Source organism: Colobus angolensis, unplaced genomic scaffold (assembly GCF_000951035.1).
Source record: "Colobus angolensis palliatus isolate OR3802 unplaced genomic scaffold, Cang.pa_1.0 Scaffold84, whole genome shotgun sequence".
Classification (NCBI taxonomy): Eukaryota; Metazoa; Chordata; class Mammalia; order Primates; family Cercopithecidae; genus Colobus; species Colobus angolensis.
The window spans coordinates 421,201-441,487 of NW_012122265.1; the positions used below are offsets into that span (position 1 = coordinate 421,201).

Here is a 20,287-nt window from a genome sequence, read left to right on the forward strand (position 1 = left end):
GTGATCCGCCCGCCTCAGTCTCCCAAAGTGCTGGGATTACAGGCTTGAGCCACCGCGCCCGGCCAGTAGTTCTTCAACTCTTAACATGAAAGATGAAAACTTAAAACTCTTCTGCTGCCTCCCTCGCAGCTCTCACTTCTCCCAGCCTCTTCAACAGTGTAAATTCCTGTTCTGGGTGTGCCTTTCCCTTTGCGGGATAACAGCAGGGTCCTGGGAGTGATGCCCCAGTGCTGGCAGGGTCCTGCCCATATGCGTGGAACCGGGAGAGTCTTGGGGCTAAGGAGGAACCTGCCACCCACACCGAGTCTGCTCCTCTTCCCATGTGAACTGTGTTCTGTTTCTTTTAGCATTGTTCCAGTGGAGTTGGGTAGGAAGAAGATAGTAGTGCACATGGGGGCTCTGCCGTGTTGAACTCAGAGCATTTCCCTGCTGCTGGTCAGGGTGTAGCCTCAGAACCACTCCACATTGACCAGAGCGGTTGTGGTCAGTGGCCCAGTTAGGAGCCTGTGCTCTGCCTTCCACAGGGAAGAGGAACGGGTGACCTCAGAAGGAGGTCCTGTCTGCGGGCAGATGGTTCATGGTCCTCAGGCTTTGGGAAGGGGGCGTTGGAAACGGGGGCTGCTGTCAGGGGACTGTTGCACTGAGGGGCTCGCTTGGAGGCTCCAAAATGAACCTGATGATCTCTGGGACCTGTGCTGGACCCCAGGGTTGCCGTGCCTCTCGAGGTCTGCCTCAGCCCCAGGCTCAGCTTAGGAGGAGCTGGTCTGGCACTCAGGACGCTCAACTTCCCACGCCTCGGTGCAGGGCGCCCGAGCCTTCAGGTTAGGTGCGGGGAAGGGCTCCTGGGGTTGTGGATGTGCTGAGCGTGGATGTGGAGATAAGTGGCAGGATGTGAGCCCATGGGGAGGCGGGCTCTGCATCGCAGACCTGGTGTCCGGAGTGCAGCCCGGGCCTGCTTGCCTCCAGTGCCACAGTTCACGCTGCCAGGCCTGCTTGCACCAGTTGGAACATTTCCTCTCTCTCCAGGTTCCGAGGATTCTGAAGACGATGGGGAGACGTTGCTGGAGGTAGCGGGTACTCAGGGGAAACTGGAAGCTACTGGCTCTTTTAATTCTGATGATGATGCGGAGAGCTGCCCGATCTGTCTCAACACATTCAGAGACCAGGCCGTGGGGACGCCGGAGAACTGTGCCCATTACTTCTGCCTGGACTGCATTGTCGAATGGTCCAAGGTGAGTTCACCTCTGGTTGGGTTCTTCCTCCCTTCAGGATAGCCTCCCTGTTTATAGGTGACCCAGCCTGTGGTCAGCCTCTTGCGAGGTTGTAGCTCTCTGCTCTGCGGCTGACCCTGGAGCCACAGGATTGAGTCTGGCTTGGCCTTTGCTTTGGGAGCACCATGGCTCCTGGGGGTGTGGGTGAGCTCCTGTGAGGCGTTTGTGGTGTATCGGTCAGTGGCAGGAGAGAGGACGGCTGTGGATCTCTCGGGACCAGCTGCAGAAACCCTGGATGACGTAGGGGCCATCTCGGCCTGCAAGCCAGAGGCAGGTGTGCTATGGTACTTGGGCGGTTTGCTGCCTTGACATGTGGTTCTCTCAGTTGATATACAGAAAACACCTGTAGTAGCCGGGCGCGGAGGCTCACGCCTGTAATCCCAGCACTCTGGGAGGCCGGGACGGGCGGATCACGAGGTCAGGAGATCGAGACCATCCTGGCTAACACGGTGAAACCCTGTTTCTACTAAAAAATACCAAAAAACTAGCCGGGCGAGGTGGGGGGCGCCTGTAGTCCCAGCTACTCGGGAGGCTGAGGCAGGAGAATGGCGTGAACCCGGGAGGCGGAGCTTGCAGTGAGCTGAGATCCGGTCGCTACACTCCAGCCCGGGCGACAGAGCGAGACTCCGTCTCAAAAAAAAAAAAAAAAAAAAGAAAGAAAACACCGGTGGGATACAGCATTCAGTCACGATAACCGGCATTGAAAGGGACTGTCCTTAAAACAGGTGAAGAGAGTTTACCGTAAACATGCAGTGTATTTTATATTTCAAAATGAACCTTTAGAAGCAATCAGCTCCCCCTGCCCTTTCTGAATACTTGATTGTGAAAAATGTCAAAAAAAGTAGAGCTTACAGTCCAAGGATGACTGATGAGTCCCCGACCTCTGTACTCAGGGCTCAGCTCTGACACTGCCACCTCTCGACTCCCTCCCCTCCCTGCAGGTGCACCGGCAGCCCGTGCTGGCCCCGCCTCCTCAGAACCATGACCTCACCCAGGATTCCTAGTGACTGGGTCTTCCTGTTCTGTCTCCCTGAGTAGCTGAAAACTGCCTGTATGCTTAGTTTGAAGCAGGACCCAGACACTGCTAATGCTGCTGGCGGGGGCAGGCTGTGACATCACCCAAAGTCTGGCTCTAGTACTTCCAAGTCCTGTTCTGTTGTGGTGGGTCCACAGCCCACAGTAGATTTAAAAGCTCAGATTTTTCTTTTTTTTGGGGGGGGGTGGGGTTTCGCTCTTGTTGCCTAGGCTGGAGTGCAGTGGTGCGATCTCGGCTCCCTGCAGCCTCCACCTTCCGGGTTCAAGCGATTCTCCTGCCTCAGCCTTCCGAGTAGCAGGGACTACAAGCACCTGCTACCACACCAGGGTAATTTTGTATTTTTAGTAGAGACGGGGTTTCCCCATGTTGGTCAGGCTGGTCTTGAACTCCCGACCTCAGGTGATCCGCCCACCTCAGCCTCCCAAAGTGTTGAGATTACAGGTGTGAGCCACTGCACCCGGCCACTTTTTTTTTATTTATTTTTTTGTAGATGTTACTTTTGGCAAGTGAAGCTTTCATTTAAATTGAGGAACAAGATACAGTGTTTGCTGTGTATTTTCTGTCTGGCATTTATTAGATAAGTATTGGGCAGGAGAGGGAGGGCATTTACAAATAAGTTTATCAGTATAGAAATCTTACAGATGAGTCCGGGCACAGTGGCTCATGCCTGTAATCCCAGCACTTTGAGGGGCCAAGGTGGGTGGATCATGAGGTCAAGAGATCAAGACCATCCTGGCCAGCATGGTGAAACCCCATCTCTACTAAAAATACAAAAATTAGCTGGGCATGGTACCACATGCCTGTAATCCCAGCTACTGGAGAGGCTGAGGCAGGAGAATCGCTTGAACCTGAGAGGTGGAGGTTGCAGTGAGCTGAGATTGCACCACTGCACTCCAGCCTGGCAACAGAGGGAGACTCTGTCTCAAAAAAAAAAGAAATCTTACAAATAAACTGTTAGAATGCTGCTTAGCAAGATTGCTGGATACAAGGTTAATAAAGATTAAACGTTGTATTTAGAAATAAGTCATAAAGAGACGTGTAAGACATTTAAAGACCTTTTCCAACACAGCTGTGATTGAAGGAAGCAAGGCCCTTCCCTTTCTTTTTTTTTGAGACGGAGTCTCGCTCTGTTGCCCAGGCTGGAGTGCAGTGGCGCAGTCTTGGCTCACTGAAAGCTCCGCCTCCCAGGTTCACGCCATTCTCCTGCCTCAGCCTCCTGAGTAGCTGGACTACAGGTGCCCACCACCGCGCCGGCTAATTTTTTGTATTTTTAGTAGAGATGGGGTTTCACCGTGTTAGCCAGGATGGTCTCGATCTCCTAACCTTATGATCCACCCGCCTCGGCCTCCCAAAGTGCTGGGATTACAGACGTGAGCCACCACGCCCGGCCAGCCCCTTCCCTTTCAAGACGGCTTACTCCATAGAGAGGGCGGGGATGCTGATTCCGTCCGTCCCAGCAGGAGTTCAGCACGCTTAATGTGTTGTGAAATCAACACACAAGGACAGGAAGGCACCAAGAATTGCCAAGATAGCTTTGAAAAGGGGAGAAATTGCCTACTGGATATTATGATTTATAAAACTACAGTGATTGAACTGGAATCAGTGCAGGAATGAAAACCAGTCCTAGGGGTTTTGCAGGGTCCCTGAAAGAGACCTGGACATACTCGGGGAGACAGGCGGTGCCTGTGGGACCGATCAGCCTGGGGGCTGCTCACAACACACACAATGCTAGATGGATTCAAGATTTGGAATTAGAAAGCAAAGCTGAAACTTTGAAAGGAAAGCACGGGCAGCTCTGTGATAAGAAAAGGGAAGGATTTCCTAAACAATCTGAGAGAATGTCTGCAAACAGGCTCTGAGCGTGCGGGGCTTAGCCTGAGAGAATGTCTGCACACGGGCAGTGAGTGTGCGGGGCTCAGCAGCAGGGCTCCTCTGGGAACCCCAGTCCCACTACGGGAGGTGCTGCTGCACGCCCCTTGAGCTGGTGGGGTGGATGGCGCCCCGGACTCCAGAGGGGGAATATCACACGTACAACCTCAAAGGCACACGTATTCGTGGTGTTGACCCAAGAGAAACAGAAGTGCACCCACACAAAGACACTTCCGTCGATGCACCACGGGGGATGGACACAGGGGCCGTTGGTGTGGTGGCGTCTCTTCAGTGCTAGGGAGGGCAGAATGCCGTGAGCAGGAGTCCATGCTGTGACTCCAATCCTGAGAAATCCCAGGGAAGACGCACCTCACCACACGCGAGACAACAGGAAGAAGCAGCCAGGTGGGAGAGGGAAGGGCCCGAAGAGCAGGGTGGGGACTCTGCAGGACGTGCATTTGTCAGGGCCCATTGAATTATTCAGTTAAAATCAGTGTTTTCTTGTGTATGGTATAAAACTAACTTAAGGATCTTATGTGGGTCAGAAAACTATTAATAAAGGCAAAAAAAATTTTACCACACATACCTGACTGTTATCCACACTATGAAAGGAAATTTTTTTTGAGATGGAGTTTGGCTCTTGTTGCCCAGGTTGGAGTGCAATGGCACCATCTTGGCTCACTGCAACCTCCGTCTGCAGGGTTCAAGTCATTCTCCTGACTCAGCCTCCTGAGTAGCTGGGGTTACAGGCACGCGCCACCACGCCTGGCTAATTTTGTATTTTTAGTAGAGACGGGGTTTCTCCATGTTGGTGAGGCTGGTCTCGAATTCCTGACCTCAGGTGATCCACCTGCCTCAGCCTCCCAAAGTGCTGGGATGACAGGCCTGAGCCCCTGCTCCCGGCCTATGAAAAGAAATTCTAAAAATTTACTCGTGAATGTCCAACACTCTTTTGGAAAAGTTGGCAGACGATTTGAACAGGGCTCCCCGCAGAGGGACCTGTGCACAATGCCGCCCCTGCCTCCCTGTCCCCCCTTTATTGTCACCAGATGCTTTGCGTTCATGGAGCTGCTCTTCCCCCCGCCAGGGCTGGCAGCTCTGCAGGGAGGCAAGGCTCGCTGTGCTCCCTTCACTGCCATGTTGCCAGCAGCTTAGTGGAGGGCCTGGCACACGGAGGCACTTAGCAGATACTTGATTTTCAGTGTAAAAGAAATTTTTGACCTCGAAGTGAAAGTGATTTATAAGATTCTCATCCTGTTTTTATTTCTCACAGAATGCCAATTCCTGTCCAGTTGATCGAACTCTCTTTAAGTGCATTTGTATTCGAGCTCAATTTGGTGGTAAAATCTTAAGGAAGGTGAGTGTGGATGCTGCTGTGGAGACCCCAGGCGCGCTTATATCCCTGCCCTGTGGGACAGCGCGCTTTCCAAAGTGGGCTTGCTCTCCTGAAATGAGTGTCGGTTAAATGCTTCATAGCAATTCACTCAAGTGCCCCTGTGGCCATGAGCAGGAAACCTGGAGCTTGAGTTGTGCCCTGTCTGGGGGTTTGGGGTCCGGGTTGGGGGTGAGAGGCAGAGATGTTGCCAGCTCCTGGGATGTCCCTTGGACCCCAGCCCTGTACCCATCACATCGGGGAGCGGCTCTCTGGCCCGTCTGCTCAGAGCTCTTCATTTTATTTTTGAGACACCGTCTTGCTCTTTCACCCAGGCTGGAGCGCAGTGGCACAATCACAGCTTATTACAGCCTCAGCCTCCTGGGCTTAAGCCATCCTCTCCTGCCTCAGCCTCCTGAGTAGCTGGGTCCACAGGCGTTTGCCACCACACCTGGCTTTTTTTGTTTGTTTGTTTAAGTGGAGACGAGGTCTCACTGTATTGTCCAGGTGGGTCTCGAACTCCTAGGCTCAAGCCGTCCTCCTGCCTCAGCCTCCCAAAGTGCTGTGATTACAGGCGTGAGCCACTGCGCCCAGCTGTTTTTTTTTTTTTTTGGAAACTGAATCTTGCTCTGTCGCCCAGGCTAGAGTGCAGTGGCACAATCTTGGCTCACTGCAGGTTCACGCCATTTTCCTGCCTCAGCCTCCCAAGTAGCTGGGACTACAGGCACCTGCCACCACCACGCCCAGCTAATTTTTTGTAATTTTTTTTTTTTTTTTTTTTAGTAGAGATGGGGTTTCACATGTTAACCAAGATGGTCTCAATCTCCTGACCTCATGATCTGCCCAGCTTGGCCTCCTAAAGTGCTGGGATTATAGGCATGAGCCACCACACCTTGCTTTTTTTTTTTTGCTTTTTTTTTTTAGAGGCAGACCTTGCTCTTAGTCTGTCTAAGTCCGGCGCCTGCTGCCTTGCCCTGCTTGATGACTTCACTTAGGGGCCACAGGCTTACCCGCTCCTTTCCATGCATCATACTTTGCTTTCTGTTGAATATTTTCCTCTTAGATCACCACCCTGAGATGGTAGAAAACATAAAAATTCTTGTGTGCATGTCGAGGGAGACCCTCTGGGCCTGTGGAGCCCACTTAGGAATCTGAAGCCGATGGATGGATTCTGGATTAACTGTGTATTGTGATGGGAATTGACCATAGGGAGTCTGGGACGCGTGTGGTGTGTGATCACTGGTTCTGTCCTAGATCCCAGTGGAGAACACCAAAGCGAGTGAGGAAGAGGAGGAGGACCCCACCTTCTGTGAGGTGTGCGGCAGGAGTGACCGCGAGGACAGGCTCTTGCTCTGTGATGGCTGCGATGCGGGGTAAGGGACGCTTGGGACTGGCACACGTGCCCTGCTGCGTGCAAGGTGGGCCAGGGGCAGGAGGGATGCAGAACCTCCTCCCTCTGTGAAGTCTGAGTCCCAGCACCTGGAACTGAGCTCACCACCCTCAGCAGCGCAGTTCAGTCCTGCGGACCATGGGCACCTGCAGGCCTTCCTATTACACCCATTTACACCTCCATCTTTCCCCAAAAAACATTCTGAGGCTGCTCACAGAAATGCAGGTCATACATCAAGACAAAAAAGAAAACAGCCAGACAGGAGGCCGTGGGGCTGGCCAGCCAGAGGGGGGGACGTGTCCTGGTCCCGGCCTTTCTGTGGGGGAGGAGTGGCTCTGCCTGCGTCCATCATCCTGGCTGCCTTGGTCCCTCACCTTTCACCCTGCTCCTCCTTCCCCCAGTTACGCTGCACCTGCTGCTCTCCCTGGCACAGCTGAGCGCCTGCTCTGGCCCTGCGTGGCCCTGGCTTCCCTGGAGCCTGTGACACTCGTCTCCACATCCCTGCTTTGTCTTGTTGGCTGTAGACAGGTGCCTCCTTCCCCATTAGCCTCCTGCAAGGGGCTCTCCCTGTTGATTTGAATAATTTTTCTGCTGTGAAATTATGGCAAGAGGATTCTGGAAATCTTTCCCTTGTTGAAAGAACCAGTGAGGCTGCTCGATCTGGAGCCTTCTGTTCGGCAGAAAGTAGCTGGGTCAGGGTTTGGACTATGGAACAGCCAGAGCCAGGAGGCCTGGACGTGCCGTGGCTGGAGCCGCACAGAGGACGGGCTCCTGGTGAAGTCCTTTGCTCTGTGGTGGGTGGTCCTGGTCATCCCAGCTTTGACTCGCCCTGACCACAGCTGCTTGTGTCCCCACCTGTCACCTCGTTCTTAGCCACATAGGCCTCTGCTCCACTCACGCTGCTGGGGTGCAGGAATCGCTGGCTGTCCTTTCGCAGACACTGCAGGGGCCTCGAGGGTCCTACAGGTCACCACCATGTTTGTCTCATCGTCAGTTCGCCCTCCTTGTGGCCTGTGGGAGTGTAGGGGCCTTGCAGTGCGTTCCACCGGCCCCTCCAGGTCCCAGCCGCTGCTTGGTCCTGCCCTCTGCTCTCAGCAGCCAGGAGACAGCCATGCCCTGCTCACATTCGCAAACATCTTGCCTTCCCTCCGTTCTTACGAGTCTGAGCCTAAATCCACGTTTTGTGACACCTGAGTGCTCTCCCCTGATGGTCTTCACCTCCTTGGAGTTCCTGGGAGCGTCTGCTGCCAACTGTCCTGGCGTGTGCTGAGCTGGTGTCGCAAGTCTGAAGGGCAGGGCTGCTGCCTTGAGTATCCCAGGAGCCTGGTCACTGCAGCCCTGGGCACAGTGCTTATTGGCTGTTGATTACTGAGTTACACCTTGAATATACACAGAATGCTTTTTTTTTTTTTTTTTTTGTTTGAGACGGAGTTTCGCTCTTTTTGCCGAGGCTGGAGTGCAATGGTGCGATCTTGGCTCACCGCAACCTCCGCCTCCTGGGTTCAAGCGATTCTCCTGCCTCAGCCTCCCGAGTAGCTGGGATCACAGGCATGCGCCACCATGCCTGGCTAATTTTGTATTTTTAGTAGAGACGGGGTTTCTCCATGTTGGTCAGGCTGGTCTTGGACTCCTGACCTCAGGTAATCCACCCGCCTCGGCCTCCCAAAGTACTGGGATTACAGGCGTGAGCCACTGCGCCTGGTCAAGCGCAGAATGCTTAAAAAGAAAAACAAAAGGTGGAGGAGTGGCTTAGCGCTCCCTGCCTGTGTGTAACACTGGTCCTCTTTACCTGTGGCTGTGGCCACTCTGGGCATGTGAAGGAGGGGCCTGGGCTGGCCTGGAGTCGCTGGACACTGCCCGAGAGGCCATGGTGTGATAGGAGAGACCTGGTCCTGGCTGCCATAGGTACCATCCCGGGCAAGGCCCTCATCGCAGGCCGGCGCCGTGAACCTTCTAGTGGCTGGAGGGCAACTGGTAGGCCAGATGAGGCTGTCAGTTTTCAGGCACAAAGCCTAGTTTTCATGTTAGCTTTTATTTTACTCATTTACTTATTTTTTTCGAGGCAAGAGTCTTGGTCCGTCACCCAGGCTGGAGTACAGGGCGCCATCTCGGCTCACTGCAACCTTGGTTCAAGCTTCAAGTGGCTCTCCTGCCTCAGCCTCCTCAGTAGCTGGGATTACAGGCATGTGCCACCACATCAGGCTAATTTTTGTATTTTTAGTAGAGACAGGGTTTTGCCGTGTTGGCCAGGCTGGTCTTGAACTCCTGGGCTCCAGTGATCCGCCCACCTCAGCCTCCCAAAGTGCTGAGATTAAAGGCGTGAGCCACTGTGCCCAACCTAGTCCTTCCAGCAAGGCTCTTGGGGATGTTTAAAACTTAATTAAGGCCGGGCGCGGTGGCTCAAGCCTGTAATCCCAGCACTTTGGGAGGCCGAGACGGGCGGATCACGAAGTCAGGAGATCGAGACCATCCTGGCTAACACGGTGAAACCCCATCTCTACTAAAAAATGCCAAAAAAAACCTAGCCGGGCGAGGTGGCGGGCGCCTGTAGTCCCAGCTACTCGGGAGGCTGAGGCAGGAGAATGGCGTAAACCTGGGAGGCGGAGCTTGCAGTGAGCCGAGATCCGGCCACTGCACTCCAGCCTGGGCGACAGCGGAGACTCCGTCTCAAAAAAAAAAAAAAAAAAAAAAAAAAAAAAACAAGAAGGTACTGCTCAGTTCTTGCCTTTGCCCGCAGAGAACTTGTGTAAGAGCAGATGTTAGGAGGGGACCTAGTTAGGGCTCTTTGTAGCCACCCCGACCTGCCGCCCCTCTGTGCTGGCCTGGCAGGGCGTGTGGTGCGTGGGGGAGTCTGCTTCTCTTCCTGCATACCTGTCTCCTGTCTTTCTTGTGTGAGGCCCTAGCGAGGGCCACACAGCGGACACCTTCTCCTAGGTGCAGGATTCTTGGGGGAATGGGTTTACTTTTGTTTAACTCATATCTTAGATCCTAGAACAGTTCAGCACTGTGGTTAGTAAGTGGTAGTTGAGGTCAGTTGAATTCAGGCTCAATTTTCAGGGTCACCATCAGCTTGACTCCCTTGCCTTGATTGTTTTTGCCTTACTCAGGGCTGTCTGGGGTCTTTGGGGTGAAGTTTCAAGGATCTTGGCACAGACTCCCGAGCCTCGGCTGCTTGGAGGGGCACAGATACCTCACACCAGTGGCAGCACTTCCCAAACTACTTTCCTGGAAGGCTTGATAGAAACAATTAAAATATAGTTTCCTTTCAGCAAAGAAACCTTCGCCTTCTTCACTGGCTTGGTGTGAGGCGCGATGTTTGAAACCCCGTGAGTGCGGGTGGGTGAGACAAGCCTCTCTGGGAAGGGCCCCCATAGGCAGCACCTACCGCAGGAGCTCACCTGAGCCACTGTCGGCCTCTGGGTGGGCGTCGTGGTCAGCTCAGCTGCTGTCAGGATACCACAGGCTGGGCAGCGTAAACCACGGGTCTTCCTTTTCTTGGTTTTGGAAGCTGGACGTCTGAGATAGCAGCAGGCCTGGTTCCTGGGGAGGCCCTTCTTCCTTCTCACAGACAGCCACCTCCCCGCTGTGTTCTCCCCTGGCCTTCCCTCCTCTAAGGACACCAATCCTGCAGCCTTGTTCAGCCTGAATGACCCCCTTAGAGGTTCCATCTCCACCTGCTGTCACATTGGGGGTTAGGGCTTCTTAGGAATTGTTGGGGGACACAGGTCAGCCCCTAACAGAATGCGTCGTGGACTTGGGTGCCGTTGGAGGCCTGCTGTGTGGTCCCCTCACTGGAGGAGGGTTGGGAAAACTGTGAGCAGCACCCGGACGCTGTGCTCTGGCCCTGCTCTCTCCTGTAGGTACCACATGGAATGCCTGGACCCCCCTCTCCAGGAGGTGCCGGTGGACGAGTGGTTCTGCCCGGAATGTGCTGCCCCTGGCGTTGTCCTTGCCGCTGGTAAGGACGCTGCTCTCATCTCAAGGCGCGTGGGCCTTCTCACCATCCGCTCTGCAGCCCCAGGGTTAGGGTCGGCTGCGGCGTGGGGAAGACATCTCAGGCTGTCTCGGGCTTGTCTACTCAGGGCTGTGTGTGGTGTCCATTGGCTGGGGGGTTCCGGTCCTCAGTGGTAGAAGCACCAGGCTCCGTGAGCAGCCCTGTGTCCTGTGCACAGGTCAGCCTAAGCCAGGGCTGCTGCATGGCCAGCAGCCACGGGGGGAGCCGCTGGGGAAGGTGTGTGGCCTGAGTGTGGCACATCAGTCCTGGTGGTTCTTCCCAGATGCGGGTCCCGTGAGTGAGGAGGAGGTCTCCCTGCTCTTGGCCGATGTGGTACCCACCACCAGCAGGCTTCGGCCTCGAGCAGGTAGGACCCGGGTGATAGCCAGGACGCGGCAGAGTGAGAGAGTGAGAGCAACCGTGAACCGGAACCGGATCTCCACAGCCAGGAGAGTCCAGGTGGGTGGCCCAGCCCCGATGCCCGTCCCAGAGCCCCGGCTGCCCAGAGTGGTCTCAGGGGCTGGGTAGCTGGGAGAGGCGTCGTTGGCACTGTGGGGTATGCCTGGCCCCGGTGGCTTGTGTTCCTCGGCCTGCTAAGGGGAGCAGGTGAGTGCACCCCGGGGTGAGCCCAGCGGCCCAAGGTGGGGCTGCCTCTCTCAGCAGCTGGAGCCAGGTGCTGAGGGGCAAATGGCGCCTGGCCCTGGGGGTGGGGGCTCTAGGAAACCCCCTGTTCCCCAGGCCACGTGCCAGCACCACTCCCTGCAGGCACCTGTGAGCGCCTTCCTCTTGCGCTAGACCTGGTGCTCGGTTTCAGGTGCTCCCTGTGGCCTCCGTCCTCACAGCAGCCTTTCCCTGGGCATTGGACAAGCAGGAGGGTCTGGGCTGTGGGCATCTGGTGTGTGCCTTTGGCAAGCCTAACGCTGAATTTGGAGTGGACTGAGAAGGCTGGGTGGGGCAGGGGCTGTCCCTCTCCAGTGCCCTGCCCAGCACCTGCGCCGTCCCCACCACAGTGACTGGTGCTCTCCCCTGTGCCCCTGGGATGCTGTCTGTCCCCTACCTGCCTGCCCCTTCCCTCCTCCCTGCTGCATACCGCCCCCACACCTGTGCAGGAGCCCAGCTCTCAGGGCTTGCCATGGGCTCTGCTCTGAGCTCCGCCCTGTGCCCTTCTTCCTCTATCAAGAACTCCACTGTCCTTGGTGTCTGCCTGTCCTCGCCCTCCGTTCTGGCCCTGAGCTTGCCTGCCTCCCAGAGCTGTCCTGGGCTGTCCTGGCCTTGCCCCCGTGGGAGTGCTGGGCAACCTGCCTGGCAAGGGAGAGGAAGGCTGGGCCGTGGCTGCTGTAGGTGGCAGGTGGCGAGGCTGTCCTGCTTCTCTGGCTGCCATTGTGAGCTGTGCTCTGGGCTCCATTTGGGGTCTGCGCTGGCCCGGCTGAGGCCCTAAGGGCACCTGACGGCACCGCCCCTTTGCCTGTAGCACACACCAGGACGCCTTGGGTCTTCCCTGCTGGACGAAGCCATCGAGGCCGTGGCTACTGGCCTGAGCACCGCTGTGTATCAGCGTCCCCTGACACCGCGCACTCCTGCCCGACGGAAGAGGAAGACAAGTAAGCCTTGCGGGATGGACTCTCCTGCCAGCCACGTGCCAGGACCCACGCCCAAGGTCCACTCACTGCTTCCCTCAGGGCCAGGGCTGTGGGCATTTCCGTTTCTTCTTTCTGCAACTTAATCTTCTCAGCTGGAAACACTACACGGCTGGGAGGTGCAGGTCTGATGTGCAGATCTGTGACCGCACTGCCTCTGGTGTTGTACCAGGATGGTGCCGGCCTTCCCGAATTGTTCCCCTCTGCTTTCTGGAAGGATTGCTTCCTGAGGTTTGTGGAAGCAGTCTTGTTATTTTTGCTGTAGACATTTGTCTGAATACGCTCTGAAGCCATCTGGGCCTGGACTTTTCTGTGGGGGCTGAGTTGAGATGAGTGATTTCACGTCTTGTCTTGCTTCTGCCCTGTTCAGGTTTTTCAGTCCTTTTCTGTGAGTTTTGGTAATTTTGTCCCAGTGCTGGTTAACTTTAATGACTTGGTTCTCAGAGGTCCACTGTGAGGTGACTAATTCTCCCTTGAAACTAACAGGCAGCTCCTGCGGAGAGCCGTCGACCGCACCTTGTCAAACACGCCAGGAAGATGAATTTGGACTGAAATGCTGGGTGTTTTGGCGGTTAAACATTTTTTAATCTTTATGTCACTACAGATGTGCAGGAGCTCATTTGTGTTAAAGTCTCTCAGGAGAGTTCTTCTCTGGTGTTTGTACCAAGGGGCACAGCTATAGGTTGTTTCATTTTACTTTCCATTGTCACCGTGTGCTAATTTAGTTTTCTTTCATAGTTTCTCTCTTTTTTCTTTTTTTTTTTTTTTGGGAGAGTCTCACTGTGGAGCTGGAGTGCAGTGGTGGGATCTCGGCTCACTGCAACCTCCACCTCCCCAGTTCAAGTGATTCTCCTCCCTCAGCCTCCTGAGTAGCTGGGACTGCAGGTGCACCACCACCATGCCCGGCTCATTTTTTTTATTTTCGTAGAGACAAGGTTTCCCCTTGTTGGCCAGGCTGGTCTTGAACTCCTGTCCCCAAGCAATCCACCTGCCTTGGTCTCCCAAAGTGCTGGGATTGAGTGTGAGCCTTGGCGCCCGGCCCTGCTTCAGGGTTATGTAAGATATTTAATGGTACACTCAGGGAGGTCACGCTCTGTTCTTAGATGCTGCACATTTTCTGTCTCTTCCCCCAATAGGAACACGTTATTTTTATTCCTTTTTTTATTGAGACAGGATCTCATTTTGCCCAGTCTCGAGTGCAGTGGCACGATCTCAGCTCACTGCAACCTCTGCCTCCCAGGCTGAAGCAGTTGTGGTGCCTCAGCCTCCTGAGTAGCCTATAATCCCAGCACTCTGGGAGGCTGGGGCAGGTGGATAGCTTGAGGCCAGGAGTTTGAGATGGCGCCACTGCAGTCCAGCCTGGTTGAGAGAGAGAGACTCTGTCTCCAAAAATACATACACAAATATATGGTTTATTTCTCCGTTTAAAAAACTTTAGGGCCGGGTGCAGTGGCTCACGCCTGTAATCCCAGCACTTTGGGAGGCCAAGGTGGGTGGATCACGAGGTCAGAAGATTGAGACAATCCTGGCTAACACGGTGAAACCCCGTTTCTACTAAAAATACAAAAAATTAGCTAGGCATGGTGGCGGGCGCCTGTAGTCCCACCTACTCAAGAGGCTGAGGCAGGAGAATGGCATGAACCTGGGAGGCGGAGCTTGCAGTGACCCGAGATCGCGCCACTGCACTCCAGCCGGGGCGACAGAGTGAGACTCCGTCTTCAAAAAAAAAAAAAAATACAAAAATTAGCCAGGCGTGATCATGCGTGCCTGTAATCCCAGGTACTCGGGAGGCTGAGGCAGGAGAATCGCTTGAACCCAGGAGGCAGAGGTTGCAGTGAGCTAAGATCACACCAGTGTCTTTCAGCTTTGGTGATAGAGCAAGGCTCCGTCTCAAAAAAAAAAATAATCTGGGCAGGGGCAGTGGCTCACACCTGTAATCCTAGCTCTTCAGGAGGCTGAGGCAGGAGGATTGCTGGAGCCCAGAGACCAGCTTGGGCGACATGGTGAGCCCTCTCTGTAAAGACAATGAGCTGAGCACGGTGGTGCATACCCATAGTTCAAGCTGCTTGGGAGGCTGAGGCAGGAGAATCATGTGAGCCCAGGAGTTTGAGCCTGCTGTGAGCCGAGATCATGCCACTGCACTCCAGCCTGCGTGACAGAGCAAGATCCTGTCTCAAAAAAAAAAAAAATGCAAGGCAGTGCGTGTGGTCCTGCTTTGCCGGCTCCTGGGCTCCGTCCTCTGGGCTGGACTCACAGGAATGGGGTGGGGAGGGCCCAGCACAGAGAAGCACAGACTTCAACCTCTTCTCCTTAGGAAGACGGAAGAAAGTGCCGGGAAGAAAGAAAACCCCATCTGGACCATCCGCAAAAAGTAAGGGCTCAGCAACAAGATCTAAGAAACGCCAACATCGAGTGAAGAAGAGAAAAGGGAAGAAGGTAAAGGTGAGCATTGGCTGGCAGCGCCTGAGCCTCCGCCGGCCTCAGCACCCTCGCGGTTACGGAGCGGGGATCGTCATTGTCACTGCTTTTCTGTATTTACTCAGTGATTTGCTGATGGAAATGAACATTTCTGTAACACAGACTGAAGATGGGCACACTGAGGGGTTGAGGGCTGGTCGTGTGCCCCCCAGGAACCTTCCTGAAGCCATCCGTCCGCTGGTCGGGGAGCCAGGTGTGAGCCAGGCCAGTGCATGCCCTCTGGCAGAGGCCCCTGGGAGTAGCTGTGGGTTTCAGGCAGACCTGGCTAGCCTGGCTCTGAGGAGTGACACAAGCCGTGTCTGACAGGCCCGTCCACCTCCTCTGACCCACGCTCGCTGGGCCCTGGGAGCGGCCTCCTTGGTATATACATTGTGGCGTTTGTTGTCCCAGGCCCCTTTCATCCGAAATCATGGACCAGACATTCAATATTTATTTTTAGTTGATCCCTAATTATTGTCCATGTTTATGGGGCGGAGGGCGGTGTGTCATTCGTGTGCGTGTTTGTGATGCTCAAACTGGGACTAAATGCATAACCTCCTCGGACTGCACATTTAAAACATCTTAATATATAAAAACTTGAATTGCGGGCTGGGCGCAGTGGCTCACGCCTGTGATCCCAGCACTTTGAGGGGGCCGAGGCAGACAGATCACCTGAGATCAGGAGTTCAAGACCAGCCTGGCCAACATGCTGAAACCCCATCTCGACCAAAAAGACTAAAATTTAGCCGGGTGTGGTGGCAGGCACCTGTAGTCCCAGCCTCAGGAGGCTGAGGCAGGAAAATCACTTGAACCCTGGGAGGCAGAGGTTGCAGTGAGCCGAAATGGCGCCACTGCACTCCAGCCTGGGAGACGAGAGAAAAACTCTGCCTCAAAAAAAAAAAAACTGAGGCCGGGCGCAGTGGCTCAAGCCTGTAATCCCAGCACTTTGGGAGGCCGAGACGGGCGGATCACGAGGTCAGGAGATCGAGACTATCCTGGCTAACACGGTGAAACCCCGTCTCTACTAAAAAATACAAAAAACTAGCCGGGCGAGGTGGCGGGCGTCTGTAGTCCCAGCTACTCGGGAGGCTGAGGCGGGAGAATGGCGTAAACCCGGGAGGCGGAGCTTGCAGTGAGCTGAGATCCGGCCACTGCACTCCAGCCTGGGCAACAGAGCAAGACTCCATCTCAAAAAAAAAAAAAAAAAAAACAACTGAGTTGCAGCCGTTGTTCAAGTGTTTGCTGAATCTTTTTGTTTGTTTGTTTGTTTGTGTTTTTTGAGATGGAGTCTCGCTCTGTCCCTGAGCTCGAGTGCAGTGGTGCGATCTGGGCTTACTGTAACCTCCGCCTCCCGGGTTCAAGCAATTCTCCTGCCTCAGCCTCCTGAGTAGCTGGGATTATAGGTGTGCATCACCAAGCCCAGCTAATTTTTGTATTTTTAGTAGAGACAGGGTTTTACCATGTTGGTCAGGCTGGTCTTGAACCTCCTGACCTCGTGATCTGTCCGCCTCGGCCCCCGAAACTGCTGGGATTATAGGCGTGAGCCACCGTGCCCAGGCTTTGTTTTGTTTTTCGAGACTATCTCACTCTGTGGCCCAGGCTGAAGCACAGTGGCGCAATCCCAGCTCACTGCAGCCTTGACCTCCCCAGGCCCAGGTGATCCTTCCACCTCAGCTTCCTGAGTAGCTGGGATAGCCCATCGTGCCCAGCTAATTTTCGTATTTTTTGTAGACACATTGTAGACAGAGGGGTTCGCCATGTTGCCCAAGCTGGTCTTAAACTCCTGGGCTTAAGCAGTTTGTCCACCTCAGCCTCAAAAAGTGTTTTTGTTTCTTTTAGGTTGGGGCGGAGACAGAGTCTGGTTCTGTTACCCAGGCTGGAGTGCAGTGACATGATCCTGGCTCACTGTAGCCGCCTTGACCTCCCAGGCCAAGGTGATCCTCCCCTGTCAGCCTCTCAAGTAGCTGGGACCACAGGCTCACACCACCTCACCCAGCTAATTTTTTTGTTTTTTTTTTTTGGTAGAGACGGGGTCTCACTATGTTCCCCAAGCTGGTCTTGAACTCCTGGGCTCAAACGATCCTCCTGCCTCGACCTCCCAAAAGTGCTGGGATTACAGGTGTGAGCGCCAAGTCTGCTGCATTTTTATGTGAATTTCTACTCGAGATTATTCATTTCCTAGTGAATATAAACTTATATAGTACACATTTATATAAAACTATATTTTAGTTTTTTTTTGTTTTTGAGATGGAGTTTCACTCTTGTTGGCCAGGTTGGAGTGCAGTGGTATGATCTCAGCTCACTGCAACCTCGGCCTCCTGAGTTCAAGCAATTCTCCTGCCTTAGCCTCCCAAATAGCTGGGATTACAGGCATGTGCCACCACGCCCAGCTAATTTTGTATTTTTAGTAGAGATGGGGTTTCTCCATGTTGGTCAGGCTGGTCTTGAACTCCCGACCTCAGGTGATCTGCCCGCCTTGGCCTTCCAAAGTGCTAGGATTCCAGGTGTGAGCCACCATGTCTGGCCTCCTTATTTTAGTTTTAAATTGAGTATTCGAACATCTGGTTATTCATTCAGACAAAATTCCTGGAGTGAGTAGAAGCTAAAGCCATGACCAGGTGTTGGATAAGGACGTGCCGTTTCTCAGTTCTCTGGTCCCCTGGGCTCTCCCTTTGCTTTGCAGGGTGCCCTGAGCCTGGGTTGGAACCTCCTCTTCCATCCCTGTGCCCAGAACACTCCTGGGCGTCCTCCCGAGCTTTTTGTCCTCGGCTGGCCTGCGTGCCGTTTCTGTGGTTCCTTTCTTCTCCTGCAGACAGCGTGCTGGGACCCCTGCCTGGGGGCCTGGTGGCAAGTGAGGGTGCTTGCCCTCCGGAGGGGCGGCGCCTGCCTTCAGGCCGTGCTGTCCCAGCCACAGCCGGAGGCTGCTGTGTCTGCTGTGCCTGGAATCAGAAGGAAATAGCGAATAACTCTTAGGAGTTTTCATAATTGAGGAATAATGACAGTGCTTAAAATCTAAATGTGTGTCTTCTTCTCAAGGGTTTTTTTGGTTTTTTTGGTTTGTGTTTGTGTTTTTGTTTTCGAGACGGAGTCTCGCTCTGTGACCCAGGCTGGAGTGCAATGGTGCGATCTCCACTCGCTGCAGCCTCTGCCTCTCAGGTTCAAGCAGTTCTCCTGCCTCAGCCTCCTGAGTAGCTGGGATGGCAGGCACCCGCCACCTCGCCCGGCTGATTTTTGTATTTTTAGTAGAGATGGTTTGCTATGTTGGCCAGGCAGGTCTCAAGCTGGCCTCAAATGATCTCCCCGCCTCAGCCTGCAGAACGCTGGGATTCCAGGTGTGAGCCACTGCGCCCAGCCTTCAAGGGGTTTTACTGCCAGCCATCAGTTGAATTTTTTGTTTCCCTCTTTGTGAGTTTTCACTTAATGCTAAGTACCATGTGATGGTGATGGTGACACTGCAGCACCCCGGTAGCCTCTCATAATCTGCAGTGAACTTCGCAGCCGACGTGTGCGGCCTGGGCGTGCTTCTCGGTGATCAGTGCCTGCGAAGCCTGTTGACTTTGGCTTAGTGTTTTCCCGCCCTAGCGTTCACTGTTGCTGATGAAGCCTTCACATGGCATTTACAGAGCCCTCGTAGATGCCATCCCCGTCTCTCTGTTCATCTTTTTCTTTGTTACTGGATTCAGAGTGAAGCCACGACTCGCTCTCGAATTGCGCGGACGCTGGGCCTGCGCAGGCCCGTTCGCAGCAGCTGCATCCCGTCGGTGTTGAAGCCAGTGGAGCCCTCCTTGGGGCTGCTGAGAGCGGATATTGGAGCTGCATCTCTCTCCGTGTTTGGAGACCCCTATGAGCTGGACCCCTTCGACAGGTGACCGGACTGGGATGGTCCTGCCTGGGCACCCGCTCCTCTGCCTGGGGGCTGTGGGCATGGTACCCGAGGTGCATGTGGAGGCGTTAGGTTTTGTGTTTGTGAGTGAGGGTGACCATTCCTCCACCACCACACTCAGTGCAGGTGGGCAGCATGGAACTTAAGAGGTCTGGTGCGGGGCCCGAATCACACGTGCCGCCACGTGGGCAGTGCTCGGCCATCCTCCTCCGTGCTGTCTCCCTGGGCTGGGGGTTCTGGGAGCTGGGAGTCACCTGTTTCCTTTGGCCTGTGTCCTCCCCTCTAGCAGTGAAGAACTTTCTGCAAACCCTCTTTCCCCTCTGAGTGCCAAGAGACGGGCTCTGTCCCGGTCAGCCCTGCAGTCCCACCAGCCTGTGGCCAGGCCTGTCTCCATGGGGCTTTCCAGGTGTGTGAGGGCAAAGGCTTCTGGGGAGGTGAGGGCAGCAGTGGGGCAGCGGATGGGGGGTTCCAGGGTGGGGCTGCAACAGCCTGGCTCTCTGTGGCCCTGGGTGGCCTCAGCACCTCCCCTCAGTTGTCACGCTTATCAGTCGGCTCTTGGCATGAGGCAGTGCTGCAGGCTGTCCTGCACCAGAGGCCACAGCCTGCCCGTGAGCGTAGACTGGAGTTGCTGCAGCTCCACGAGGTGGCCCCTCTGCCCCCCACCCTGGTTTGAGAGCCACCAGCACAGGGACACCGCCTCAGGCAGGAGCAGTGGCTCTGGTGAATAAGGCTGTTATCAGAGGTCACCATTTTGGCCAGTTCTTTTGTTTCGCCACAAGAACAAAAAAAGAATTAACCAAAACCAACAGAACAGGTAAAGATGCTTGTCTGCCCCCTCCCGCCCGTTGGTGGAGTTGGGGGTGGCAAAGGCACCAGAGGTGACTTCTCCCAAAAACACCTGGTGTCCCTGGAGCCAGAGCTGCAAGGTGGGGCTACCTCCCTCCCTCTGGGAGGCCCTGGTGGGCACCTCTTAGAACGGCAGCCAGAGCCAGGACTGTGGGGGAGGCACAGGCCCCGCCCAGCCCCACTCTCCCTGGCTCCTGCCTGCTGCAGGGCTCTGCCTGGGTGCCAGCCCTCAGGCTGTGGGAGGCAGTGATGGCAGGACCTTGGGTCTGTACCCACAGGAGGCATCTCCCTGCTGCGGTGCCGGAGCCAGACTTGGAGGAGGAGCCAGTGCCTGACCTGCTGGGCAGTATCCTGTCGGGCCAGAGCCTCCTGATGCTGGGCAGCAGTGACGTCATCATCCACCGTGATGGCTCCCTCAGCGCCAAGCGGGCTGGTGAGCACCTCCCTGCCACAGCTGCCTTCCTCTGTGGGCTGCTGGTCCTCAGGCTGTTCCCCAGCACTCAGCCCGTGTCTCAGTCACAGAGGATGTCAT

General features: G+C 54.9%; 1 protein-coding gene across 3 annotated transcripts in view; it reads left to right on the forward strand.

The window, feature by feature from the left end:
* The window catches only part of PHRF1 (PHD and ring finger domains 1), a 30,733-nt gene that overhangs the window by 5,419 nt on the left and 5,027 nt on the right, over window positions 1–20,287 (forward strand). For 2 of the 3 annotated variants that reach the window (XM_011929996.1, XM_011929998.1), the window contains exons 3-12: window positions 1,027–1,232; window positions 5,450–5,533; window positions 6,803–6,921; window positions 10,799–10,896; window positions 11,216–11,391; window positions 12,404–12,533; window positions 14,884–15,011; window positions 18,710–18,891; window positions 19,196–19,315; window positions 20,034–20,188. In XM_011929996.1, the coding sequence (XP_011785386.1) occupies window positions 1,027–1,232; window positions 5,450–5,533; window positions 6,803–6,921; window positions 10,799–10,896; window positions 11,216–11,391; window positions 12,404–12,533; window positions 14,884–15,011; window positions 18,710–18,891; window positions 19,196–19,315; window positions 20,034–20,188 (1,398 nt within the window). The remainder of the gene's footprint in view (window positions 1–1,026; window positions 1,233–5,449; window positions 5,534–6,802; window positions 6,922–10,798; window positions 10,897–11,215; window positions 11,392–12,403; window positions 12,534–14,883; window positions 15,012–18,709; window positions 18,892–19,195; window positions 19,316–20,033; window positions 20,189–20,287) is intronic. The other variant, XM_011929997.1, reaches the window with a different exon arrangement.